The sequence below is a fragment of the Tamandua tetradactyla genome, chromosome 5, assembly GCF_023851605.1.
Source record: "Tamandua tetradactyla isolate mTamTet1 chromosome 5, mTamTet1.pri, whole genome shotgun sequence".
Lineage (NCBI taxonomy): Eukaryota > Metazoa > Chordata > Mammalia > Pilosa > Myrmecophagidae > Tamandua > Tamandua tetradactyla.
The window spans coordinates 1,202,111-1,229,620 of NC_135331.1; the positions used below are offsets into that span (position 1 = coordinate 1,202,111).

General features: G+C 50.0%; 2 protein-coding genes across 2 annotated transcripts in view; one reads left to right on the forward strand and one right to left on the reverse strand.

Annotated features, from left to right (window-relative positions):
• The window catches only part of POLE (DNA polymerase epsilon, catalytic subunit), a 70,721-nt gene extending 57,521 nt beyond the window's left edge, over window positions 1–13,200 (reverse strand). Inside the window, exons 1-5 of the mRNA XM_077159512.1 lie at window positions 13,159–13,200; window positions 2,179–2,320; window positions 1,721–1,801; window positions 329–373; window positions 72–164 (exon numbers count right to left, since the gene is read on the reverse strand). Of these exons, the coding sequence (XP_077015627.1) occupies window positions 72–164; window positions 329–373; window positions 1,721–1,801; window positions 2,179–2,253 (294 nt within the window). The 5' untranslated portion in view covers window positions 2,254–2,320; window positions 13,159–13,200. The remainder of the gene's footprint in view (window positions 1–71; window positions 165–328; window positions 374–1,720; window positions 1,802–2,178; window positions 2,321–13,158) is intronic.
• Window positions 13,201–13,415: 215 nt separating this feature from the next.
• On the forward strand, window positions 13,416–27,250 carry PXMP2 (peroxisomal membrane protein 2). Its single transcript, XM_077159517.1, has 5 exons — window positions 13,416–13,755; window positions 15,500–15,616; window positions 17,110–17,272; window positions 18,862–18,981; window positions 26,507–27,250. The coding sequence occupies exons 1-5, from the start codon at window positions 13,634–13,636 to the stop codon at window positions 26,573–26,575; spliced, it is 591 nt and encodes a 196-aa protein (XP_077015632.1). The 5' UTR covers window positions 13,416–13,633; the 3' UTR covers window positions 26,576–27,250.
• Window positions 27,251–27,510: the final 260 nt, after the last annotated feature.

Below are 27,510 nucleotides of genomic sequence, written 5' to 3' on the forward strand. Positions count from 1 at the left end.
AACAATCCCACTTGCCACAGAAAGAGCAAGCAATGGCTTTTTTGACCCCGGAAGGCAGAGGTAATACTCACTAAGTCTAGATCTTCTTTGGGAACAGTTTCCACTTTAGCAATTTTACCCTGAAACTTCTTGGAGAGAAAAGATGAAACTTCTCGTTCACAACCCTAAATGAGGATCAGGATTAAAACACTTTCCATTTGTAAAATTTATACATTTCCCTTCCTAATTCTCTAAAAGCCTTTTGAATTCCCAGTTCCAAAACCCACTTTAATTCCCACAGAATATGGCACAGTTCACATGACCTGAGCCTATGCAATGTAAGACTTACCTTTCTGGTTGCAATGTAGAAATATGGCTTATAGGTCAACGCCACCTGCAAAAAAGGGTCACCAACCCATCCAGGGTGATGGCAAAGAAAAAAGTGAGAAAAAAATGAAGATAAGCTGTCTCTTGTCATAGCCCACAAGCAGCCTGAGATCCAATCATCCCTGACTTTGCTGTCTCGTAGGTAAGAGCATGACAGGAAAATAGTTAGCACACATCTCCAGGGTGAGAGTCTAGGCAAAGCAATACTGCTGGCCTTTCAGTCTTCACAATCCAACTTCTTTTAGGAGCTTGTGAGTGAGAGCCACTGGGGGCCAAGGACTTGCATGTTCTTTTGTTTGTTTAAGCACATATCAAAGATTTCATTTAACACATTAATTAGTGAGAGAACCAGTAAGAAGTTAAAGTGGTTCAATTAAGGATTTGTTTTACAGAGATTTATAGCCTCTAAGTAACAGACTTTATTTGCCTTATCGTGGGCAGGAAACATTTGCTTTATTATCAGTTTTCTACAAGTCAACTTTGATCTCTACAGAGTTTTAGAATGGCCTGGTCAAAGACGCAGATAATTCATGAAGGGCCTGTTAGACTACGGCCAACTTTCCACTGAAAGAACACTCAGTCATCTCAATCAACTCATTTCAAAGTCTTACAATTTTTCCTGACCAGCTATTTTTAAAAAGTTAAATAAAACAATGGCTTGCCAAAACATTATTTTTAACATGACATGAGCATTAAAAACAAAAGCAAAAAATTGCTCTTTTACATCTATGACAATCAACAACAGAAAATAGGAAAGAACACAATTCAAGTTGTCAAAACCATAATGACTAACGCAAGGTGTTACTAATAAGGGGGCATATGGAAATTCTATATTTTCTACAAACCTGTAACTTCTGTAATAAAAATTATATATTCAAATTTTTAAAACAAATACAAAAACCAAACAAACCATAATGACAAAAACAAAAACAAAAACAAAAACAAAAAAAAAACCAAACTGAACCTCACTTACCAGGGAAATACAAATTAAATCTAAAAGATTTACTACTAATAAAAAATTTAACATTTGTTTCCTGGACCATGCACCTCCCAAAAAACAAAACAAAACAATACTGATATTGTGGAAATTTGGGAAAAACACAAAGAAAGCACTGTACAGGCTTTAAAAAAGCCATTTTAGCAAAATCTTTCACAATCATGAGCGTGCTTACGTTTCAACTCTACCTTTTCCATAAATGGCACATGTTCTTGACAGCCTCAGGGCAGGTGCATATTTAAAGCTATTAGCACTTCTTCTGAGCCACCTCAGAGCCCAGTGAATACATTTTATTTTGGACTCGGCTACTCCTGGGATCTAAATGGTATTTAGCTTCTGTGGCATTCAGGGGCTTACCTTAAATCTGCTTCCATCTTCTTGAATAAAGTAGTAATCTACTGCACTGACTAAACGTTTATCTTCATCTAAAACCTCAGTCTGAAAGAGAATACAGCAGTCAACACAGGCACAAAATTATCCTTTCAGAGCACTTGAAAGACGAAATCCTTGTCCTCTAGCTCTTAACCCCAGCCTGGTGGACAGGCATCGGAGCGGTCAGTCTGCTAGCAGGGTGCTCTCCCTCACTGCCCTGACCCCGTCCCCTCCTGACGCTCCCACACTGTCTGCTCTCTTTATTGCCCTGAAGGACACTCAGAGGCTAAGCTGGAGACCCTCGATCTACTGAGCACCCCATCCACACCATCAGACAAAGAACCACCGAGCAGCACCCATTCTCAAGGCAAGGAAAAGATCACCACAAGAAGGGGTGCAGCTGTCTCCCGAGCAGAAGGATGAAAGAAGGGCACTGTGCTTACGGGGTGCATGTTGATGAGCCAGCCTGTCTTCTCAATGGGCTCCTTCGGCCTCTCAAAACCAAAGCACAAGTCCATCTTATCTGTCCACTGACTGCGCTCCAAGCGCTTGAGCACCGAGACGGAGGAAGAGGGGCCGCCATCCCTGCAGGGTGGGGAATGGACAGTCCAAGGCTCACTGCCATGCTGCAGCTACTCACACAACCCTTAATCCCCCTCATCTAAATATCGTAGCTATAACAACAGCAAACACATTGCTGAAACACTTCGCGTTCAGCAAAACAGCTCATGAAGATAACAGGGCTTCTAGGGAGAAAATGATTGAGGCAGAACACTCAAAACCTAGTCAACTTTGTGACCAGAACACTCATAAAAACAAGGGCTATGGCTGGACGCCGTCTTACGGGATATTAAAAATGCACAATAACCAGTGCAGCCAACTGCACTCTTGGGCATTTATATCCTGAAATGAAACTGATGTTCACACACAAAAAACCTATATATAAATCCTCATAGCAGTTTTATTTGTAATAGTGAAAAATTGGGGGGAGAAACAGAATATCTCCAATAGGTAAATAGGCTAAAAAAAAAAAAAAAACCTGCCGTAGAGTCATACCACAGAATCCTATTCCACAATAAAAAGGAGTTGAACTCAAGGGAATCATGCTAAATGAAAAAGCCAACCCCTGAAAGTGACACTCTGCACGATGCCATTTATGAAGCATTCTTAAAGAATAACACTAATAGAGATGGGGAACATCAGTGGTCGCCAGGGACTGGGGGGGGGAAGGAACAGAAGCAACAGTAGCTACAAAAAGGCAGCAGGAGGCACCTGCCGGAGATGGAGCTGCTCTGCACCTAGGACACGGGGCCACACACACCTACATATGTGGAAAAAAGCACAGAACTAAGTGCACACACACACGTGTCCACGTGAAACTGCGGAGAACTGAATGCACACACGCACAAGTCCGTGTGAAATTGCAGAGAACTAAGTACACGTATACAGGTACACGTACATGTGAAACAGGTAAAATCTGAACAAGGTTTATGGATTTTATCAATGTCAATATCCTGTTCATGATCTCATCCTATAATTATGTCAAATGTTATCGCTGGGGAAAACTGGGCAAAGGATATATGGGATATCTCTATTATTTCATACAACCACTTGAGAATCTACAATTATCTCAAAATACAAAGCCATTTTATTAATGTATAAAAACAAGAAAGTGGAAATCCAGGCTTGTGAATCCTGAGACAAAGAATATGTAAGTCGCCCCTGGAGCACCAGGTAAAGTGCCAGCTGCTACTTTAGCTTATTTAGACTGCTTCCTCTGGAAAGAGAGGCCCAGGGCAGGTGCTGAGATTAAATGCTGATAAAATAAGAGTGAAGGGCTAGAAGATGGCGGCTTAGTAAGACACGCGGATCTTAGTTTCTTCTCCAGGACAGATACTAGGGGAGTAGAAACGATACAGAAAGCGCCCAAAGCCACAACAGAGATAAAAAAGACAGTGTACCCCATCCTGGAACGGCTAGCTGGCTGAGAGAAGCAGCTCGGGTGAGATCACCGAGGCGCGCGGGCCTCACCGGGTGGGGCGGCAAGCGGCCGGAGTCACTCCCTTCCCCCTTCCCGGGCCGGCTGGGAGAATTGGAGAGGTGGTCCCCTGAAACCAAGGCGGCTGGTGCCCACACCACGCGCGGCCCCCCGGACCAACAGAGAGAATTGGATCGGAAATCCCCAGGCCACGGAGAACGGTGACGGGTGGGGGAGGCCCCTTCCAAACCCGTGACTCCCGGGGAACGTGCACTCTCTCGGGCGGGCCGCTGCCGCTAGCGCCCTCCCGCCACGCTTGTCGCCCAGGGCCGACTAGGAAATTCGGATGGGCTCTATCCCGGGCTGCAGCGGCCAGCAACCCTCCCTGCGTTCGGACCCCGGGCTGGCTCAAGCCGCTTCGGCTAGCGAACCTCCCGGACGGCGAGAGTTTTCCAAAGTTTAAGGTCCCACAGCACCTTTTACTGGTGGGACCCGCAGACAAACATGTGCCACGAGCGCCACCTACTGGGCAGGATAAGAAAAACAGAACCTAGAGATTTCACAGAAAAATCTTCCAAACTTTTTGATCCAATACCCAGGGAAATCTGTCTAAATGCGCAGACGCCAACAGAAGATAACGGATCACGTTCAAATAATTGAAAATATGGCCCAGTCAAAGGAACAAACCAATAGTTCAAATGAGATACAGGAGCTGAGACAACTAATGCTGAATATACGAACAGAAATGGAAAACCTCTTCAAAAACGAAATCGATAAATTGAGGGAGGACATGAAGAAGACATGGGCTGAACATAAAGAAGAAATAGAAAAACTGAAAAAACAAATCACAGAACTTATGGGAGTGAAGGACAAAGTAGAAAAGATAGAAAAAACAATGGATACCTACAATGATAGATTCAAAGAGACAGAAGATAGAATTAGTGATTTGGAGGATGGAACATCTGAATTCCAAAAACAAACAGAAACTATCGGGAAAAGAATGGAAAAATTTGAACAGGGTATCAGGGAACTCAAGGACAATATGAACCGCACAAATATACGTGTTGTGGGTGTCCCAGAAGGAGAAGAGAAGGGAAAAGGAGGAGAAAAACTAATGGAAGAAATTTTCACTGAAAATTTCCCAACTCTTATGAAAGACCTAAAATTACAGATCCAAGAAGTGCAGCGCACCCCAAAGAGATTAGACCCAAATAGGCATTCTCCAAGACACTTACTAGTTAGAATGTCAGAGGTCAAAGAGAAAGAGAGGATCCTGAAAGCAGCAAGAGAAAAACAATCCATCACATACAAGGGAAACCCAATAAGACTATGTGTAGATTTCTCAGCAGAAACCATGGAAGCTAGAAGACAGTGGGATGATATATTTACATTACTAAAAGAGAAAAACTGCCAACCAAGACTCCTATATCCAGCAAAATTGTCCTTCAAAAATGAGGGAGAAATTAAAACATTCTCAGACAAAAATCACTGAGAGAATTTGTGACCAAGAGACCAGCTCTGCAAGAAATACTAAAGGGAGCACTAGAGTCAGAACCGAAAAGACAGAAGAGAGAGGTATGGAGAAGAGTGTAGAAAGAAGGAAAGTCAGATATGATATATATAATACAAAAGGCAAAATGGCAGAGGAAAATATTATCCAAACAGTAATAACACTAAATGTTAATGGACTGAATTCCCCAATCAAAAGACATAGATTGGCAGAATGGATTAAAAAACAGGATCCTTCTATATGCTGTCTACAGGAAACACATCTTAGACCCAAAGATAAATATAGGTTGAAAGTGAAAGGTTGGGAAAAGATATTTCATGCAAATAACAACCAGAAAATAGCAGGAGTGGCTATACTAATATCCAACAAGTTAGACTTCAAATGTAAAACAGTTAAAAGAGACAAAGAAGGACACTATATACTAATAAAAGGAACAATTAAACAAGAAGACATAACAATCATAAATATTTATGCACCGAACCAGAATGCCCCAAAATACGTGAGGAATACACTGCAAACACTGAAAAGGGAAATAGACACAAATACCATAATAGTTGGAGACTTCAATTCCCCACTCTCATCAATGGACAGAACATCTAGACAGAGGATCAATAAAGAAATAGAGAATCTGAATATTACTATAAATGAGCTAGACTTAACAGGCATTTATAGGACATTACATCCCACAACAGCAGGATACACCTTTTTCTCAAGTGCTCATGGATCATTCTCAAGGATAGACCATATGCTGGGTCACAAAGCAAGTCTCAACAAATTTAAAAAGATTGAAATCATACACAACACTTTCTCGGATCATAAAGGAATGAAGTTGGAAATCAATAATAGGCGGAATGCCAGAAAATTCACAAATACCTGGAGGCTCAACAACACACTCTTAAACAACGAGTGGGTCAAAGAAGAAATTGCAAGAGAAATTAGTAAATACCTCGAGGCAAATGAAAATGAAAACACAACATATCAAAACTTATGGGATGCAGCAAAGGCAGTGCTAAGAGGGAAATTTATTGCCCTAAATGCCTATATCAGAAAAGAAGAAAAGGCAAAAATGCAGGAATTAACTGTTCACTTGGAAGAACTGGAGAAAGAACAGCAAACTAATCCCAAAGCAAGCAAAAGGAAAGAAATAACAAAGATCAGAGCAGAAATAAATGAAATTGAAAATATGAAAACAGTAGAGAAAATCAATAAGACCAGAAGTTGGTTCTATGAGAAAATCAATAAGATTGATGGGCCCTTAGCAAGATTGACAAAAAGAAGAAGAGAGAGGACGCAAATAAATAAGATCAGAAATGAAAGAGGAGATATAACTACTGACCTCACAGAAATAAAGGAGGTAATAACAGGATACTATGAACAACTTTACGCTAATAAATACAACAATTTAGATGAAATGGACGGGTTCCTGGAAAGACATGAACAACCAACTTTGACTCAAGAAGACATAGATGACCTCAACAAACCAATCACAAGTAAAGAAATTGAATTAGTCATTCAAAAGCTTCCTAAAAAGAAAAGTCCAGGACCAGATGGCTTCACATGTGAATTCTACCAAACGTTCCAGAAAGAATTAGTACCAATTCTCCTCAAACTCTTCAAAAAAATCGAAGTGGAGGGAAAACTGCCTAATTCATTCTAAGAAGCCAACATCACCCTCATGCCAAAACCAGGCAAAGATATTACAAAAAAAGAAAACTACAGACCAATCTCTCTAATGAATATAGATGCAAAAATCCTCAATAAAATTCTAGCAAATCGTATCCAACAACACATTAAAAGAATTATACATCATGACCAAGTAGGATTCATCCCAGGTATGCAAGGATGGTTCAACATAAGAAAATCAATTAATGTAATACACCATATCAACAAATCAAAGCAGAAAAATCACATGATCATCTCAATTGATGCAGAGAAGGCATTTGACAAGATTCAACATCCTTTCCTGTTGAAAACACTTCAAAAGATAGGAATACAAGGGAACTTCCTTAAAATGATAGAGGGAATATATGAAAAACCCACAGCTAATATCATCCTCAATGGGGAAAAATTGAAAACTTTCCCCCTAAGATCAGGAACAAGACAAGGATGTCCACTATCACCACTATTATTCAACATTGTGTTGGAGGTTCTAGCCAGAGCAATTAGACAAGAAAAAGAAATACAAGGCATCAAAATTGGAAAGGAAGAAGTAAAACTATCACTGTTTGCAGACGATATGATACTATACGTCGAAAACCCGGAAAAATCCACAACAAAACTACTAGAGCTAATAAATGAGTACAGCAAAGTAGCAGGTTACAAGATCAACATTCAAAAATCTGTAGCATTTCTATACACTAGTAATGAACAAGCTGAGGGGGAAATCAAGAAACGAATCCCATTTACAATTGCAACTAAAAGAATAAAATACCTAGGAATAAATTTAACTAAAGAGACAAAAAACCTATATAAAGAAAACTACAAAAAGCTGTTAAATCACAGAAGACCTAAATAGATGGAAGGGCATACCGTGTTCATGGATTCGAAGACTAAATATAGTTAAGATGTCAATCCTACCTAAATTGATTTACAGATTCAATGCAATACCAATCAAAATCCCAACAACTTATTTTTCAGAAATAGAAAAACCAATAAGCAAATTTATCTGGAAGGACAGGGTGCCCCGAATTGCTAAAAACATCTTGAGGAAAAAAAACGAAGCTGGAGGTCTCGCGCTGCCTGACTTTAAGGCATATTATGAAGCCACAGTGGTCAAAACAGCATGGTATTGGCATAAAGATAGATATATCGACCAATGGAATCGAATAGAGTGCTCAGATATAGACCCTCTCATCTATGGACATTTGATCTTTGATAAGGCAGTCAAGCCAACTCACCTGGGACAGAACAGTCTCTTCAATAAATGGTGCCTAGAGAACTGGATATCCATATGCAAAAGAATGAAAGAAGACCCATCTCTCACACCCTATACAAAAGTTAACTCAAAATGGATCAAAGATCTAAACATTAGGTCTAAGACCATAAAACAGTTAGAGGAAAATGTTGGGAGATATCTTATGGATCTTACAACTGGAGGCGGTTTTATGGACCTTAAACCTAAAGCAAGAGCACTGAAGAAGGAAATAAATAAATGGGAACTCCTCAAAATTAAACACTTTTGTGCATCAAAGAACTTCATCAAGAAAGTAGAAAGACAGCCTTCACAATGGGAGACAATATTTGGAAATGATATATCAGATAAAGGTCTAGTATCCAGAATTTATAAAGAGATTGTTCATCTCAACAACAAAAAGACAGCCAACCCAATTACAAAATGGGAAAAAGACTTGAACAGACACCTCTCAGAAGAGGAAATACAAATGGCCAAAAGGCACATGAAGAGATGCTCAATGTCCCTGGCCATTAGAGAAATGCAAATCAAAACCACAATGAGATATCATCTCACACCCACCAGAATGGCCATTATCAACAAAACAGAAAATGACAAGTGCTGGAGAGGATGCGGAGAAAGAGGCACACTTATCCACTGTTGGTGGGAACGTCAAATGGTGCAACCACTGTGGAAGGCAGTTTGGCGGTTCCTCAAAAAGCTGAATATAGAATTGCCATACGACCCAGCAATACCATTGCTGGGAATATACTCAAAGGACTTAAGGGCAAAGACACAAATGGACATTTGCACACCAATGTTTACAGCAGCGTTATTTACAATTGCAAAGAGATGGAAACAGCCGAAATCTCCATCAACAGAAGAGTGGCTAAACAAACTGTGGTATATACATACGATGGAATACTATGCAGCTTTAAGACAGGATAAACTTATGAAGCATGTAATAACATGGATGGACCTAGAGAACATTATGCTGAGTGAGTCTAGCCAAAAACTAAAGGACAAATACTGTATGGTCCCACTGATGTGAACAGACATTCGAGAATAAATTTGGAATATGTCCTTGATAACAGAGTCCAGCAGGAGGTAGAAACAGGGTAAGATAATGCCCAGTGGGAGTTGAAGGGATACAGACCGTGTAACAGGACTAGATACAAAAACTCAAAAATGGACAGCACAATAATACCTAATTGTAAAGTAATCATGGTAAAACACTGAATGAAGCTGCATCTGAGCTATAGGTTTTTTTTGTTTTGTTTTGTTTTGATTTTACTATTATTACTTTTATTTTTTTCTCTATATTAACATTCTATATCTTTTTCGGTTATGTTGCTAGTTCTTCTAAACCAATGCAAATGTACTAAGAAATGATGATCATGCATCTATGTGATGATGTTAAGAATTAATGATTGCATATGCAGAATGGTATGATCTCTAAATGTTGGGTTAATTTCTTTTTTTCCGTTAATTAAAAAAAAAAAAAAGAGAAGGGATAATTGGAGCTGAAGGGATACAGACTGTACAACGGGACTGGATATAAAAACTCAGAAATGGACAGCACAATACTACCCAATTGTAATGCAATTATGTTAAAACACTGAATGAAGCTGCATGTGAGGTATAGGTTTTTTGTTTTTGTTTTTGTTTTTCTTTCTATTATTGTTTTAATTCTTATTCTGTTGTCTTTTTATTTCTTTTTCTAAATCGGTGCAAATGTACTAAGAAATGATGAATATGCAACTATGTGATGTTATTAAGAATTACTGATTGTACATGTAGAGTGGAATGATTTCTAATTGTTTTGTTAATTCTTTTTTCAATTAATTAAAAAAAAACAGCTATAGGAATTATGTGTATGAAACAAAACATTAATGTCTAAACCATTATAGTGCTTTATGTAGTGTTTCTTAGTAAAAAGCTAATAAAGGTAAGAATTTCTTGAAAAAAAAAATAAGAGTGAAGGAGTATATATGCACAACTATATATACTGTTGGACTTCTCCTTTTCTACTGAAGATTATAATCTATTCCCTCTCTTTTGGTCCCTCCCTGCCTCCCCTTGCCTAGGAAAAATCACAAATGAACCAGTACAGTCTCCAGGTTTTACTGACATCATTCTCCTATTTACAACTGCATGCTAACTGGAGTTACAGAAACATTGGTTGCAGCAGAACTAAACATGAAAAATGCAGTATGTCCTTCTGGGATGCTAGGGTCTAGATATCAAACTGAACATGGATTAAAAAATAGAGATACAGAATTGTTCTGAGAGAAGAACTATTTCTCAAGGAAATTTACCTTTCTCAGTTCTATAATATCAATATACCCGTCTCAAACTTCTCAAGCTTCTCTCTGGTTAGGCTCTTCTAATAGCTCTTCTTACAGTTTTTAGCACAAACTTTAAATAAAGTACCTGGATGAAGACTTTTGATCCCAGAACTATTCAAATCTGCTCTGATTTCAGACCTTAGAATCTCACCAAACTGCTCATACTCTAACTCTACAGTGTGATCCCATCTAATGGACAAGATTACAGATTCTAAAGCGTATACATTTTGGGCAGAAGCCCTATTTATTTCCTACTTACATTCTCCACTCCTCAAAAACGTATGGCTAAGAATCCATACCCCAGGCTTTTCTGTCTGAATACAAATACATGAGCTACTCTATAAAGCAGTCGGCAGAGGGAACATGTACGGGTCTTGAATTAGTGCCGGCCGGGGGGTGAGAGGTGGTGCGTGCACTCTACTTGCTCGTGGCCTCGGCCTCACAGGCACAAGTAGATACACCCGCTCCCACTTGTGCCAGCCTGCTTTCCTGACGGTTTCCCTAAGAGCTCTTCCAAAGGGCAGTACATTGTTCCAAAGAACAGTTCTTCCCCAACTCTCCATGGATATTTATTCCTTCCCTTCTGCCACCCCACATCTCCCAGGATCAGACTCTAGCCTCTTGCTGTGTGTTTCAACGCTCCTAGGATACCACAATTCTTTTGATGAAGCTATGTGACCAGTCCATCTGAGCACTATTAGATTTCTCTGCAAGGTGAGAGTGTTTCTAAGATATTGATGCCACTTAACCCAGCAATGCTACTTCCAAAGCCAGGGAAACTGATGTACAGAAAAGCTTTGTTTTTAATATACAGATGTTCATCATAGCTTTATTTATAACGGGGAGAGACGAAGCAATCTAAACAAGCTAAATATCCAAAACAGGGGCCAGGAAAGGAAAATTTATGGACATATATAAAAACCAAATCTGATCAGAATTCAGGCCCTTAGTTACCATAACATATCTCACCTGTTATTGATTTATAAACAGAAACAGACACAGAACTGCTTAAGAAAACCTGGGTCCCCTCCACTGAAGAGCAGAATGACCATATTCCAAGATTAGGGCCCTTACATCACGAGAGTACAACCGCCTGTGGGAAATAAAACGGTGCCCCCTCCCAATCCCTGGCACCTGTGAATACGTGCCCCTGCACGGCTAGGGCGCTTTGGAGATGGGATCAAGTTAAGGATCCTGAGATGGGGCAATAACCCGGATTATCTGGGTGGGTCCTAAATGTGACCACAGTGGTCCGCAGAAGGGCCAGAGCCAGAGGACAAGACTGGAAGGTGCTACGCCGCTGGCTCTGAGGATGGAGTCTGCCACAAGGCGACAACGCAGTGGCCTGTGGAAGCTGGAGGAGGTGAGGGGCGGCCCCAGAGGGCATGCGCCCACTGCACCCTGGCAGCAGGACCTGTGACCTCACAGCCTTACAAGGAGAGGCAGTATTACGTCGGCAGCTAACCCTGTGGTAATCTGTCACAGCAGCAATGGGGAACAAAACCTTCAGCATACTATATGACTGTTCAATCTCTAAAATATCGAGATTCACCTGTAAACCCAGAAAAAGTGTATTCCAAACGTTGCTGAGCACTCAGGCTCATTCTGAGGCCTAGGTCATGATTGAAATAAGCCTCCCACACTACATTCCTCCGAATCACCCATGTCTTCTCCTCACATCAAGTGAGTCGAATTAAGTGGATTCAAAAACTGCTAACTCTGACTCCTACAAAAGCTAAGAAATCAGGATAATAGTAACAAAATAATGTCTCCCGTTTACTGACTACTCTTCCCGTGACAGCGTGGTCTGTGCTGCGTTCTTCTCCCCTGACCAGCCTGAGCCCAGGGTACTGCCCACTGCCCACTGCCCACGGGGCTCTCGTAGCTCCTCGGCTGTGTCAGGGTTAAGTGAGCGTCTAGACCCCAGCTGCAGCACCCAAGAGCAGTTTCATTCCTAGGAGAGCCTTGCATCTGCTGAAAGGACAGCAGCCGCGAGCCGGGTGGCCGCGCTAAGGGCACAGGTTTCTCCACAGCCTGCAGGTATGAACCTCACATCTCCAAACCCCAGGTTCAAGTACAAAACGCTGACAATCACGGCATCTGTCTCCTGGGGCTTCACGAGGACTCGACCAACGAGAATAAAGCACGGAGCCCAGCTGCTGGCCCATCTGTCCGCGCAGGGCTGGGCTTCGGGGCGCCCTCCGGCCCCCGGCCTTGTCCCGCCATTCTCGTCCACCTCCGCCCTCCCACCCGACTTCATTCTCGTTTTACAGGTTCTGGGGAAGATCCCGACACAGCTGTGGAAAAAGGGGGTCCCAAGGACAAGTATCTAAAGAAGAAAACAACGGGACAAGGCGAGACGATGCCGAGAAGATCCCGGGGCGGCAAGGAGTGCGGGCTGCCGGGACCGGGGCGCGGAGACGAGGCGCGGGAACCGGGTGCGGCCCCGACGCTCCAGCAGCGACCGCAGGGCAGAAACCCGGGCTCGTCGGGGGCAGCCCCGGGGTCGCCCCGGAAGCGTGGAGGCCTCCCGCCCCGCGCCGCCCGGGCCCCGCACTCTGTCCACTTCCCCGGCGGGGCGGCTGCCTCGGGCGAGGACGGGTCCAAGACCAGGGCCGAGCCCCGTCTCTCCGCGCAGCCCCGGCCCCGCCGCCCCGCCGCTCCTCGCGCCGCGCCCCGGTAGGGGTCGACCCTCACCGGCTGGCCTCGCCGTCCGCGCCCGGCTCCACGCGCCGACGCCCGCCGTGCGGCAGAACCATCGCGCCGCTCCGCCCGCGCCTCAGACTTTCCCGGGGAAAAGTTGGCGCGCTCCCGTCAGCTCTCGCGAGAGCCCGGCAACGCCGGAACCATCCAGTCAAGGAGCCGCGGCGCGCCCTGCCCCCTGGCGCTCCCATTGCCCCCCGCGCCCGGGGGCGGGGTCGCGCGGGTCTCGGAGTGGCGTGTGCGCAGGCGCGCGCCCGCCTCGGGCCCCTTCCAGGCCCTTTTACCGCCCGGTCCCCGGCCCTGGCCCCTCCCCGCCGCCCCCGGCATTGACCACCCCCGGCCCTGACCCCAGGACCATGACCCCCGCTCCTCCCCTCGGACCCTGACCTCCCCCCCTCCGTCCTCCGTCTGTCACCCGGATCCCGGACCCTGACCCCACGGGTCTGTGGCAGGGAACTCGGGGAAGGCGATGGCGCCGGTAGCCTCAAGGCTGCGGGGCGAGGCCGGGTTCGGGACGCTCCCGCGGCGGGCACTGGCCGGGTACCTTCGTCTCCTGCGGCTCTACCCCGTGCTTACCAAGGCGACCACGAGGTGCGCGGGCCGAGTGCCGGGGGCGGGTGTCTCGGGGGGGCCAGACCTGGGGAAGGGCTGGGGGACCCGGGGCAGGGGGCCTTGGAGCTAAGGTCCCGGGAGAGGCTGGGGGTCGCAGGGCAGGCGCCTGGGGGGCCAGGCCTGGGAAGGGGCTTGGGGGTGCAGGGCAGGGGGCCTGGGAGCTGAAGTCCAGGGAGGGACTGGGGGGCATAGGGCAGGGGCCTGGGAGCTGAGGTCCCGGAAGGGGCTGGGGGGCACAGGGCAGGGGGCCTTGGAGCTGAGGTCCAGGGAGGGACTGGGGGGCATAGGGCAGGGGCCTGGGAGCTGAGGTCCGGGAAGGGGCTGGGGGGCGCAAGGCAGTGGGCCTGGGAGCTGAGGTCTAGAGAGGGGCTGGGGGGCATAGGGCAGGGGCCTGGGAGCTGAGGTCCGGAGAGGGGCTGGGGGTATGGGGCCTGGGAGCTGTGGCCTGGGGAGGGGTTGGGGGTGCAGGGCAGGGGGCCTGGGAGCTGAGGCCCGGGTTGGGGCTGGGGGGTATAGGGCAGGGGCCTGGGAGCTGAGGTCCTGGGGAGGGGCTGGGGGGTATGGGGCCTGGGAGCTGAGGTCCTGGGGAGGGGTTGGGGGTGCAGGGCAGGGGGCCTGGGAGCTGAGGCCCGGGGAGGGGCTGGGGGGTATAGGGCAGGGGCCTGGGAGCTGAGGTCCTGGGGAGGGGCTGGGGGGCATAGGGCAGGGGCCTGGGAGCTGTGGCCTGGGGAGGGGTTGGGGGTGCAGGGCAGGGGGCCTGGGAGCTGAGGCCCGGGGAGGGGCTGGGGGGTATAGGGCAGGGGCCTGGCTGGGGGGTATAGGGCAGGGGCCTGGGAGCTGAGGTCCTGGGGAGGGGCTGGGGGGCTAGGGCAGGGGCCTGGGAGCTGAGGCCCGGGGAGGGGCTGGGGGTGCAGGGCAGGGGCCTGGGGGGGCCAGGCCCAGGGAGGGGCTGGGGGGCACAGGGCAGGGGGCCTGGGGGGCGCCGGGCAGGGGGCCTGGGAGCTGAGGTCCAGGGAGGGGCTGGGGGGCATAGGGCAGGGGACTGAGGGGTGAGGCCTGGGGAGGGGATGGGGCACGGGGAAGGGGCCTGGGGGGCAAGGCCCAGGTCAGAGGTAAGGGTCACCGCTGCATCCTGGCACAGTGCTGCCCACAGAGCGCCCCGTTACTGCATGGAGGAGGCGGGCCCAGCAGCTCCGGCCTGTGCCACAGGCAGGGTGAAAGTGCTCCATCATCTCAAGGACTCTCCTGCTGTCCTTGGGGAGCCACATTCGCCTTCCTCCCCTCCCGCCACCACAGGATACTCTTGCTGAGCTGTAGTGTACTGTCATATAGTGTAGTCACAACCAGGAAACACACATGGGTACAGGCACCAGCCTTACTCAGATTTCTCCAGTTTTCCCCGTAGGCATGTGTGTGCGTGAACATTGCATGCATGTATGTGTGTGTGTGCATGTGCGTTTGCTAAGTCCTGTGCTCCATTTAGGGAACTTTGACGGCAGCCTGTTTATTATTTTTTACATGGGCAGGCACCGGGAATCGAACCCGGGTCCTCTGGCCTAGCAGGCAAGCATTCCTGCCTGCTGAGCCCCCGTGGCCCACCTGACAGCCTGTTTAAAGACTTGTCTCGGTCCACCCGTGCAGGGTCCCCGAGCACCTGTGAATATGCCCGCAGAGAAGGGGCGCTCAGACTGACTGCCCTGGTTTCTGATTGCTCTGTCTGCAGCGGCATTTTGTCAGCACTTGGGAACTTCCTGGCTCAGCTAATTGAGAAGAACCAGAAAAAAGAAAAACGTTCCCAAAATGTAGATGTCATTGGGCCTCTCAGATATGCCATTTATGGGTGAGTGTCAATAAAGCTGGTTTATACCAAAGCAGACTAAGAATCAACAAAGCAGTTTTTTTGAATCATCTAATTTGAAAAAGCAATCTTTTTTTAAAAAGCATTGAAGTAATCATGATGGGAAAAATCAGAATGGTGTTGGAGTTATCTTCACTTACTTTGTAATTTAGTATGCTTTTTTATTTTGAATTGTATGGGTGGCTAGGGGTGGGGGGCATTTTAAAATGGACTGAGAGACGGACAACATAGCTCTCCAGAACCTAAAATCAGACTCCAAGACTGAGAGACCCTGAAAACATCCTAGGCTCGTGGGAGAGTGAAACCAACTCAGATAGGGCCGATATTTTCATGGTGTAAACACCAGAAAAGAATTGGGTATCCCTCTGAAATTCTGCAGTTTGTGAGCCACTTTCTGAATTGCAAAAGCAGAGATTCGGGAGTCTTACCCAGCCACACCCACCGTGAGCTTCTGTCTGAGAAGAGTGTGCTCAGTGGTTGTTACGAAGTCTTCTGCATCTGGAGGGATTCTTTAAAATTCAAAGTTCATAGTACCATTGTGTGCCTGTCAGCACACTAATGTCAGTCCTCGTGTCTCTCCCCTCATGTATTTAATGCAGAAACTCTCCAGGGAGGGCAAATGTATCAGAAGCACCCCAAAGGAATTATCCAATTACATAGTCTTCTCATCCCCAACATTTTATTTCTCTTCCCTGCTGAGAATCACTGCTATTGGGCATTTAATGTCTTATAGTGGGGAAAAAACAACTGTGAATCACTTGTTTAAAGATCATTTCAGTGTCAGAAGTTGAAAGAGTCCTGGATCCCTGCTCCCCTTTTTATTGCTGAATGTTTTGGAGTTGCAGGCCCCTCACCCCACAAGGCCAGGCACTGGACTCATTCCCTTCCCAGTGCCCTTCGTCCTGTGGAATGAAAGGTAGCAGTGGTGCCTGTGCAGCTCCAGGTGTTGCCCTTGCTAGTTACCTGAAGAGTCTAAGAGCTCCGCTTAGGGCTTTAGTGTGAGCGCCTTCTGTGAGCCAGGGCCCGTCTAGGCGCCATGGCTACGGCGGCCAGGAGCAGTGTGCTAGACAAGACGCGGTCCTGCCTATGCGGAGTTTTCCTTCTACAGAGGAGACGCCTCTGTTCCTGACAGATGTGACGGTCAAAGGTGGCCACAGCCCAGGACCCGGGAAGCCTGGGACCCTCAGGGAAGGGCTCCCTTAGAGGGGAGAGGAGCTGATAAGGGTGGGGAGCAGCCAGGCCTTGCCAGTTGGAGGGTACGGAACCAGCAAAGGAGAGGGCAAGGGAGAAGGCTGCCAAGCAGGGACAAGTGTGGCCTCCTCAGGACAGGGAAGAACGCCTGGAGCAGTATTGGAAAGCATCGTCCAGAAGGCCCATGCAGGCCCAGTGGTCAGTGCTGAGGTGCCCAGGGGGGCAGGGGCAGGACCTAGGGTTTGGGGGCGCGGGTCACCAGTTCACCCCACTGGGGGCTCCAGGTTCTTCTGCACAGGGCCGCTGAGCCACTTCTTCTACCTCTTTCTGGAGCGCTGGATCCCTCCTGAGACCCCCTGGGCAGGTGTCCGGCGGCTGCTCCTGGAGCGCATCCTCTTTGCCCCGGCCTACTTGCTGCTGTTCTTCCTGAGCATGAGCCTCCTGGAGGTGGGTGTCGCCCCGCACTGCCCAGCCCCTCCGCTGGGTGTCCTGCCTGTCGCCCCAGGGGCTCCTGTCCAGGAGCTGCATGCAGAGAGCAGGGCACAGCAGGGGGCACAGGGCCACCAGTTCCCGCAGGCACGGACATCCCCAGGCCACACTGCACCCCAGGTCCCAGCCGCTCCCCACGCCGCGGTGGCCAAGGCACTGGGCCTAGCCTGGACCTTGTGTTATGTGTGAACAGAGAATCACAGAGCCATTTTCTCACTATTTCAATAACTGGTTCAGTCTAATCCGTTTCCTCCATGGGTCCGGTATACCTTATTTCATATACTACACATACCACTCTGAGAAGGGCTCTCTGGCTTGGCGAGGGAGGAGGCTGCAGAGCCCCTGACATCCCCATGCCGACCTGCGCGCTGGCCCCCTTCCCGCGTCCAGTCTGAACCCCATGTCTTGCTCCACCAGGGCCTGCGAGCGCATGCCCCAGGGCAGAGGTGCTGGGGGCGGCACTGATCTGAGACGGGCCATGTTCTGCCCTCAAAGGAATGTGTCCCTCACAGCACCAGCATTGTGAGGGCACCCAAGGTCCTGCAGCTGTCTAAAGCAGCCCTGGGGGAATCGGGGGCATTTGAATGGCGGTGGCAGTCGAGTGCCTGCTAGGGAGCCGTCATGTTTCCAGGTCCTTAGGGGACCGAGGCAAGAGGAAGTCAAGGGGGACACACCTTAGGGAAAGCATGGGGAGTTTCAGGTATGAAGACAAAATACTTCCAATAAAGAAATACTTCTGCTGAGTGTTACCAAAGCAACTCCACCTGTAAAGAGTACACTGTGTGTGGGCTCATCCTCTGCCAGCACATGTCACCTGGACATACACATGCAGGTGTTGACTGTGGACGTTCCACCCCCGGCCGCAGGAAGTTCCATCCAGGGCCTGAGCCACCTGTGCAAGGAGTCCTGTGGGGTCAACCCCACAGAGGCCTGCACGAGCCATCACCCACACCTGCTCGCCTGCACGAGCCATCACCCGCCCCTGCTCGCCTGCACGAGCCATCACCCGCCCCTGCTTGCCTGCACGAGCCATCACCCGCCCTCTGCTCACCTGCACGAGCCATCACCTGTCCTCTCCTCACCTGCATGAGCTGGTCACTCTTCCCTCTCCTCACCTGCACCCTGAGCTAGCCAGCAGCTGCCTTGAGACCACAGAGCTGGCTGGTTGTGGAGTCAGGCTTCGTGGAGCTGTCCATATTTTATTTCCATAAGCACAAGCCAGTATCCGGATTAGTTGCTCCTTTGCTCAGTCCTACTCATTTCCACTAATGTGTTTTGTTTGCTTGTCTGCTGTTGGTACAAGATATAATCACCACGCTTTCACAGGCTACTGAAAACATCTCAGGTGGGTAGGCCTTCCTTCATTGTTCTTTCTCAGAAAGGCTATTCCTGTAAGTTTCTTCTGTTGACTTGAGAATCGCCTTAGCCGGGTGTCAGCTCTGGGGACAGCCTCAGGGCCGGGGGCCGCGGGGACGGGGCTGTGCATGCGGGGGCGGCCGTGGGGGCGCCGGCCTGGGTGCTGCTCACCACCGCCTCCCCCGCCGCAGGGAAGAAGCGCGGCCGTGGCGGCTGCCCGGGTGCGGGAGGGCTTCTGGCCGGCGCTGCGCGTTAACTGGCAGGTGTGGACCCCTGCGCAGTTCCTGAACCTCACCTACGTCCCACTGCAGGTAAGCGGCCCCAGTGGCGGCAGCCCTCGCAGCTCTGCTGTCTGCCTGCTGTGGGCACGGCGTGGTGTTGCCCGGGCCTTGGTTCCAGACTCTGGCAGATGGACCCTGAGGAGCTGAGCGTGCTCGCGGCGGGGCAGAGCCTGGGTGCTGGCGGGGCCAGGTCTCCGGGGTGAAGCCACTCCCCAGCCCCAGCCTCCAGCAGGGAGCCCTCCGCGAGGGCTGGGTGCGGCGGGTGAGGGGCTGGATGCTGAGCCGGGGACAGCGGGTGGCCTCGGGCTGCGGGATGGAGGAAGTGCCGCGGCGCGAGCAGCCCTCGTGGGTGGGGGCCGGTGGGCTAGGCGGACACTGCCCCACCGCCTCCGGCTCTTTACATGCAGAGTGAAGGCCCCCGGTGCCAGAGGCCCCAAGACGGCAGTCAAGTTTGGGCGGAGAGCCTCGGGGGCCTCAGCACATGTGCTCGAGGCTAAGACTTATTATTGTGAGTGAGGAAGGCTGCACGGCTGGGTCCTTTGGGAGAGGCACCTGCAGAGTCTGGAGGGCCCTGGCCCCCTGCTCCCGTGCTCCCTCCCCGCAGGGGCACATAGCATGCAGGCTGCCTGGGCAGCAGAAATGCAACCCTCCACGTGCTCTGCCCAGGTGGCCATGTAGGCTCTTTGGAAAAGTAAATTCCAGGCTCCCAGGAGGACAGCAGATGTTTTGTGCAAGCCACATAGTTTGCACAGACTGTTGAGGCTCAGCGAACTACCCTTTTCTGCAGGGTGAGTTTTACACTGGTGTTGGGAACTGTTTGCCAGCCACTCTCGCAGCTGCCAGCCCCGCCAGCAGGCCCTTCTAAGGGAACAGCCTCGGGCCTGCTTGTTAGCCTACTTTCATGGACCCTCTAAGTAACCTACTTGCTTATAAAGGCTGGTTTCCAACCCTGCTCCAGAGAAGAGCACATGTCAGGGCGACAGGTGAGCATGGCCCAGCTGTCAGGGTGACAGGGCAGCAGCAGGTCAGAGCAAAGGCAAGTGGACAGAAGAGGGTAGGAGGGCAGGGAAAGGCTGAGGAGTGCATGCAATACTCTCCTGGATGGTGAAGCCTCTAGCATGATGGCCAGTCTCAGGTGAGCATAAGTGTTCAGTGAAGGAGGGTAAGTGACAGTTTTCTGCCTATGCAGTTCCTTTGTGTTACTGTCTGTTTTCCCTGATGGCCTGTAAGCACTACTAGGCAGGAACTGTTTGTGCTCCTCACCTTTCTCTGCCCAGAAGTACCACTTGTTGCAAAATGAAGACTCAGTAAATACGATAATGGATGAATGGATGGATGGATTAGTGAGTGGGTAGGTGGATGGATGGGTAGATATGGGGATGGATGGATGAATGGCTAGATGTGTGGGTGGATGGACGGATGGGTAGATGTGTGGATGGACGGATGGATGGGTAGATGTGTGGATAGATGAACAGGTGGATTAGTGAGTGGGTGGGTAGATGTGGGGAAGGATGGATGGGTAGATGTGTGGGTGGATGGATAGATGGATAGATGTGGGGATGGAAGGATGGATGAATGGATGGATGGATAGGTGGATTAGGGAGTGGGTGGATGGATGGATGGGTAGATGTGTGGATGGATGGATGGGTAGATGTGTGGGTGGATGGATGGGTAGATGTGTGGTTGGATGTGTGGGTGGATGGATGGGTAGATGTGTGGTTGGATGGGTGGGTGGATGGATGGGTAGATGTGTGGTTGGATGTGTGGATGGACGGATGGATAGATGTTTGGTTGGATGGGTGGATGGACGGATGGGTAGATGTGTGGATGGATGGATGGATGGATAGGTGGATTAGGGAGTGGGTGGATGGATGGATGGGTAGATGTGTGGGTGGATAGATGGGTAGATGTGTGGGTGGATGGATGGGTAGATGTGTGGGTGGATGGGTGGGTGGGTGGATGGGTAGATGTGTGGTTGGATGGGTGGATGGACGGATGGGTAGATGTGTGGGTGGATGGATGGGTAGATGTGTGGGTGGATGGATGGGTAGATGTGTGGGTGGATGGGTGGGTGGATGGATGGGTAGATGTGTGGTTGGATGGGTGGATGGACGGATGGGTAGATGTGTGGTTGGATGAGTGGATGGACAGATGGGTAGATGTGTGGTTGGATGGGTGGATGGACGGATGGGTAGATGTGTGGATGGATGGATGGATGGATAGGTGGATTAGGGAGTGGGTGGATGGATGGATGGGTAGATGTGTGGGTGGATGGATGGGTAGATGTGTGGGTGGATGGGTGGGTGGACGGATGGGTAGATGTGTGGATGGATGGATGGATGGATAGGTGGATTAGGGAGTGGGTGGATGGATGGATAGGTAGATGTGTGGGTGGATGGATGGGTAGATGTGTGGGTGGATGGATGGGTAGATGTGTGGGTGGATGGATGGGTAGATGTGTGGGTGGATGGGTGGGTGGATGGATGGGTAGATGTGTGGGTGGATGTGTGGGTGGATGGATGGGTAGATGTGTGGGTGGATGGATGGGTAGATGTGCGGGTGGATGGATGGGTAGATGTGTGGGTGGATGGATGGGTAGATGTGTGGGTGGATGGGTGGGTGGACGGATGGGTAGATGTGTGGTTGGATGGGGGGATGGACGGATGGGTAGATGTGTGGATGGATGGATGGATGGATAGGTGGATTAGGGAGTGGGTGGATGGATGGATGGGTAGATGTGTGGGTGGATGGATGGGTAGATGTGTGGGTGGATGGGTGGGTGGACGGATGGGTAGATGTGTGGTTGGATGGGTGGATGGACGGATGGGTAGATGTGTGGATGGATGGATGGATGGATAGGTGGATTAGGGAGTGGGTGGATGGATGGATGGGTAGATGTGTGGGTGGATGGATGGGTAGATGTGTGGGTGGATGGATGGGTAGATGTGTGGGTGGATGGATGGGTAGATGTGTGGGTGGATGGGTGGGTGGACGGATGGGTAGATGTGTGGTTGGATGGGTGGATGGACGGATGGGTAGATGTGTGGGTGGATGGATGGGTAGATGTGTGGGTGGATGGATGGGTAGATGTGTGGGTGGATGGATGGGTAGATGTGTGGGTGGATGGATGGGTAGATGTGTGGTTGGATGGGTGGGTGGACGGATGGGTAGATGTGTGGGTGGATGGATGGGTAGATGTGTGGGTGGATGGATGGGTAGATGTGTGGTTGGATGGGTGGATGGACGGATGGGTAGATGTGTGGTTGGATGGGTGGATGGACGGATGGGTAGATGTGTGGATGGATGGATGGATGGATGGATGGATAGGTGGATTAGGGAGTGGGTGGATGGATGGATGGGTAGATGTGTGGGTGGATGTGTGGGTGGATGGATGGGTAGATGTGTGGGTGGATGGATGGGTAGATGTGTGGGTGGATGGATGGGTAGATGTGTGGGTGGATGGGTGGGTGGACGGATGGGTAGATGTGTGGTTGGATGGGTGGATGGACGGATGGGTAGATGTGTGGATGGATGGATGGATGGATAGGTGGATTAGGGAGTGGGTGGATGGATGGATGGGTAGATGTGTGCGTGGATGGATGGGTAGATGTGTGGGTGGATGGATGGGTAGATGTGTGGGTGGATGGATGGGTAGATGTGTGGGTGGATGGAAGGGTAGATGTGTGGGTGGATGGATGGGTAGATGTGTGGGTGGATGGGTGGGTGGATGGATGGGTAGATGTGTGGGTGGATGTGTGGGTGGATGGATGGGTAGATGTGTGGGTAGATGTGTGGGTGGATGGATGGGTAGATGTGTGGGTGGATGGATGGGTAGATGTGTGGGTGGATGGGTGGGTGGATGGATGGGTAGATTTGTGGTTGGATGGGTGGATGGACGGATGGGTAGATGTGTGGTTGGATGGGTGGATGGACGGATGGGTAGATGTGTGGTTGGATGGGTGGATGGACGGATGGGTAGATGTGTGGTTGGATGGGTGGATGGACGGATGGGTAGATGTGTGGATGGATGGATGGATGGATGGATAGGTGGATTAGGGAGTGGGTGGATGGATGGATGGGTAGATGTGTGGGTGGATGGATGGGTAGATGTGTGGGTGGATGGGTGGGTGGACGGATGGGTAGATGTGTGGTTGGATGGGTGGATGGACGGATGGGTAGATGTGTGGGTGGATGGATGGGTAGATGTGTGGGTGGATGGATGGGTAGATGTGTGGGTGGATGTGTGGGTGGATGGATGGGTAGATGTGTGGGTGGATGGATGGGTAGATGTGTGGGTGGATGTGTGGGTGGATGGATGGGTAGATGTGTGGGTGGATGGATGGGTAGATGTGTGGGTGGATGGATGGGTAGATGTGTGGGTGGATGGATGGGTAGATGTGTGGGTGGATGGGTGGATGGGTGGGTGGACGGATGGGTAGATGTGTGGTTGGATGGGTGGGTGGACGGATGGGTAGATGTGTGGATGGATGGATGGATGGATAGGTGGATTAGGGAGTGGGTGGATGGATGGGTAGATGTGTGGGTGGATGGATGGGTAGATGTGTGGGTGGATGGGTGGGTGGACGGATGGGTAGATGTGTGGTTGGATGGGTGGATGGACGGATGGGTAGATGTGTGGATGGATGGATGGATGGATAGGTGGATTAGGGAGTGGGTGGATGGATGGATGGGTAGATGTGTGGGTGGATGGATGGGTAGATGTGTGGGTGGATGGATGGGTAGATGTGTGGTTGGATGGGTGGGTGGATGGATGGGTAGATGTGTGGTTGGATGGGTGGATGGACGGATGGGTAGATGTGTGGGTGGATGGATGGGTAGATGTGTGGGTGGACGGATGGGTGGACGGATGGGTAGATGTGTGGTTGGATGGGTGGATGGACGGATGGGTAGATGTGTGGATGGATGGATGGATGGATAGGTGGATTAGGGAGTGGGTGGATGGATGGATGGGTAGATGTGTGCGTGGATGGATGGGTAGATGTGTGGGTGGATGGATGGGTAGATGTGTGGGTGGATGGATGGGTAGATGTGTGGGTGGATGGATGGGTAGATGTGTGGGTGGATGGGTGGGTGGATGGATGGGTAGATGTGTGGTTGGATGGGTGGATGGACGGATGGGTAGATGTGTGGGTGGATGGATGGGTAGATGTGTGGGTGGACGGATGGGTGGACGGATGGGTAGATGTGTGGTTGGATGGGTGGATGGACGGATGGGTAGATGTGTGGATGGATGGATGGATGGATAGGTGGATTAGGGAGTGGGTGGATGGATGGATGGGTAGATGTGTGGGTGGATGGGTGGGTGGATGGATGGGTAGATGTGTGGTTGGATGGGTGGATGGACGGATGGGTAGATGTGTGGGTGGATGGATGGGTAGATGTGTGGGTGGACGGATGGGTGGACGGATGGGTAGATGTGTGGTTGGATGGGTGGATGGACGGATGGGTAGATGTGTGGATGGATGGATGGATGGATAGGTGGATTAGGGAGTGGGTGGATGGATGGATGGGTAGATGTGTGCGTGGATGGATGGGTAGATGTGTGGGTGGATGGATGGGTAGATGTGTGGGTGGATGGATGGGTAGATGTGTGGGTGGATGGGTGGGTGGATGGATGGGTAGATGTGTGGGTGGATGTGTGGGTGGATGGATGGGTAGATGTGTGGGTAGATGTGTGGGTGGATGGATGGGTAGATGTGTGGGTGGATGGGTGGGTGGATGGATGGGTAGATGTGTGGTTGGATGGGTGGATGGACGGATGGGTAGATGTGTGGGTGGATGGGTGGGTGGATGGATGGGTAGATGTGTGGTTGGATGGGTGGATGGACGGATGGGTAGATGTGTGGTTGGATGGGTGGATGGACGGATGGGTAGATGTGTGGTTGGATGGGTGGATGGACGGATGGGTAGATGTGTGGATGGATGGATGGATGGATGGATAGGTGGATTAGGGAGTGGGTGGATGGATGGATGGGTAGATGTGTGGGTGGATGGATGGGTAGATGTGTGGTTGGATGGGTGGGTGGACGGATGGGTAGATGTGTGGTTGGATGGGTGGATGGACGGATGGGTAGATGTGTGGATGGATGGATGGATGGATGGATAGGTGGATTAGGGAGTGGGTGGATGGATGGATGGGTAGATGTGTGGGTGGATGGATGGGTAGATGTGTGGGTGGATGGGTGGGTGGACGGATGGGTAGATGTGTGGGTGGATGGATGGGTAGATGTGTGGGTGGATGGATGGGTAGATGTGTGGGTGGACGGATGGGTAGATGTGTGGTTGGATGGGTGGATGGACGGATGGGTAGATGTGTGGGTGGATGGATGGGTAGATGTGTGGGTGGACGGATGGGTAGATGTGTGGTTGGATGGGTGGATGGACGGATGGGTAGATGTGTGGGTGGATGGGTGGGTGGATGGATGGGTAGATGTGTGGTTGGATGGGTGGATGGACGGATGGGTAGATGTGTGGGTGGATGGATGGGTAGATGTGTGGGTGGACGGATGGGTAGATGTGTGGTTGGATGGGTGGATGGACGGATGGGTAGATGTGTGGGTGGATGGATGGGTAGATGTGTGGGTGGATGGATGGGTAGATGTGTGGGTGGATGGATGGGTAGATGTGTGGGTGGATGGATGGGTAGATGTGTGGGTGGATGGATGGGTAGATGTGTGGGTGGATGGATGGGTAGATGTGCGGGTGGATGGATGGGTAGATGTGTGGGTGGATGGATGGGTAGATGTGTGGGTGGATGGGTGGGTGGACGGATGGGTAGATGTGTGGTTGGATGGGGGGATGGACGGATGGGTAGATGTGTGGATGGATGGATGGATGGATAGGTGGATTAGGGAGTGGGTGGATGGATGGATGGGTAGATGTGTGGGTGGATGGATGGGTAGATGTGTGGGTGGATGGATGGGTAGATGTGCGGGTGGATGGATGGGTAGATGTGTGGGTGGATGGATGGGTAGATGTGTGGGTGGATGGGTGGGTGGACGGATGGGTAGATGTGTGGTTGGATGGGTGGATGGACGGATGGGTAGATGTGTGGGTGGATGGATGGGTAGATGTGTGGGTGGACGGATGGGTAGATGTGTGGTTGGATGGGTGGATGGACGGATGGGTAAATGTGTGGGTGGATGGATGGGTAGATGTGTGGGTGGATGGATGGGTAGATGTGTGGGTGGATGGATAGGTGGATTAGGGAGTGGGTGGGTAGATGGATGGATGAATGGGTGGATGGATGAGAGAATGGATGGTAGGATGAGTGAGTGGGAGGGCAGATGAGTTGGTGGGAGGATGGACGGACAGGAGAATGCATGGGTAAGAGAATGGATGGGGAGGTGGGGAGATGGGTAGATGGATGGATAAACAGAAGAATGGATGCGTGGATGGGTGATGGGAAGATGGGTGAATAAATGAATGGAGGAGCAAATGAATGAACTTCTGTCCTGGGTGAATGATGCTTAAACAGCGTGGTACAGTCTCCTCCTTCCCAGCGGCCTGACTCTCTGGCATGTTCTCTTTGCAGTTCCGGGTGCTCTTTGCCAACCTGGTGTCTCTGTTCTGGTACGCCTACCTTGCCTCTCTGAGGAGGTGACAGTGTGCTAGGGAGAACATCGGATGCACCAGACACAGGGCTGGGAAGAATCCTTAGGCGCCTGGTGTTTGAGAACAGATTCGGCAAGTCAGGAGTTCATTTTGGCTTTAAATCATGTGATTCAAGATGCCCTAAATGATGGCTCGAGAAAGAGAAATCTCCTAATGTTGGGATCCCACGCTTTAAAAGGCAGTAGCTGACTCCACAGGGTGCTGCCCCTAAAACTTACAGTGGAGACAATTTCAATAATCATGTTGGGCTGAATCAGGGTCACAATAAACTATAATGTAGCTTCTCTGGTGATTTTAATTTCTCAGAATGACTCTTGTTGCCCTGGAAGAAATGTGTGGTCAGAGGGCTGACCTCAGACTTTGAGAAAACTACTTTTAAATTTCAGAAGCTCTGGGGACGGGGTGAGGTAGTTCCCAGAGGAAGAGGTTTAGGGCAGACGGAAAAGAGCAAGTGCCTCCTGCGGTTGCTGTGGACGGACAGATGCTGGGACTGTTCTTGTATCAGAACCTCATTCCTTTTCCTGGCTGAAGAACATCCCACTGTATGGACAGACCACGTTTTGTTGATCTGTTTGTCTCTTGGTGGACTCACTGGGAGTGAGTGACACTGCTGTGAACATGGACTCAGTGTACAAGTGAGTACCTGAGTCCCTGCTCTCAGCCCCTTTGGGTATATACCTAGGACTGGGATTGCCAAGCCCTAGGGTAGATTAATTTTATCAGAAATATTTTATCTATATTTAGATTTCATGACGTGGACAGTTGCAAAAGCAGATTCACACATCCAAGCTGTTCCAAACATACATAAATATTTCCAGTAACTGAACTGCCACTGTTAAAATTAAAATTAAATAGAAGCAAATAAAATAAAACCTTTGGCTTCTTTGGCCTCAGAGCAGGTGTGGTACATGGTGGCCACAGCAG

Coding starts and splice junctions, on each gene's coding strand:
- PXMP2 (XM_077159517.1), top strand. CDS start 13,634: ATGGCGCCGGTAGCCTCAAGGCTGCGGGGCGAGGCCGGGTTCGGGACG. Junction 15,617..17,109: donor CTCAGATATGCCATTTATGG/GTGAGTGTCAAT, acceptor TGGGGGCTCCAG/GTTCTTCTGCACAGGGCCGC. Junction 18,982..26,506: donor TCACCTACGTCCCACTGCAG/GTAAGCGGCCCC, acceptor TTCTCTTTGCAG/TTCCGGGTGCTCTTTGCCAA.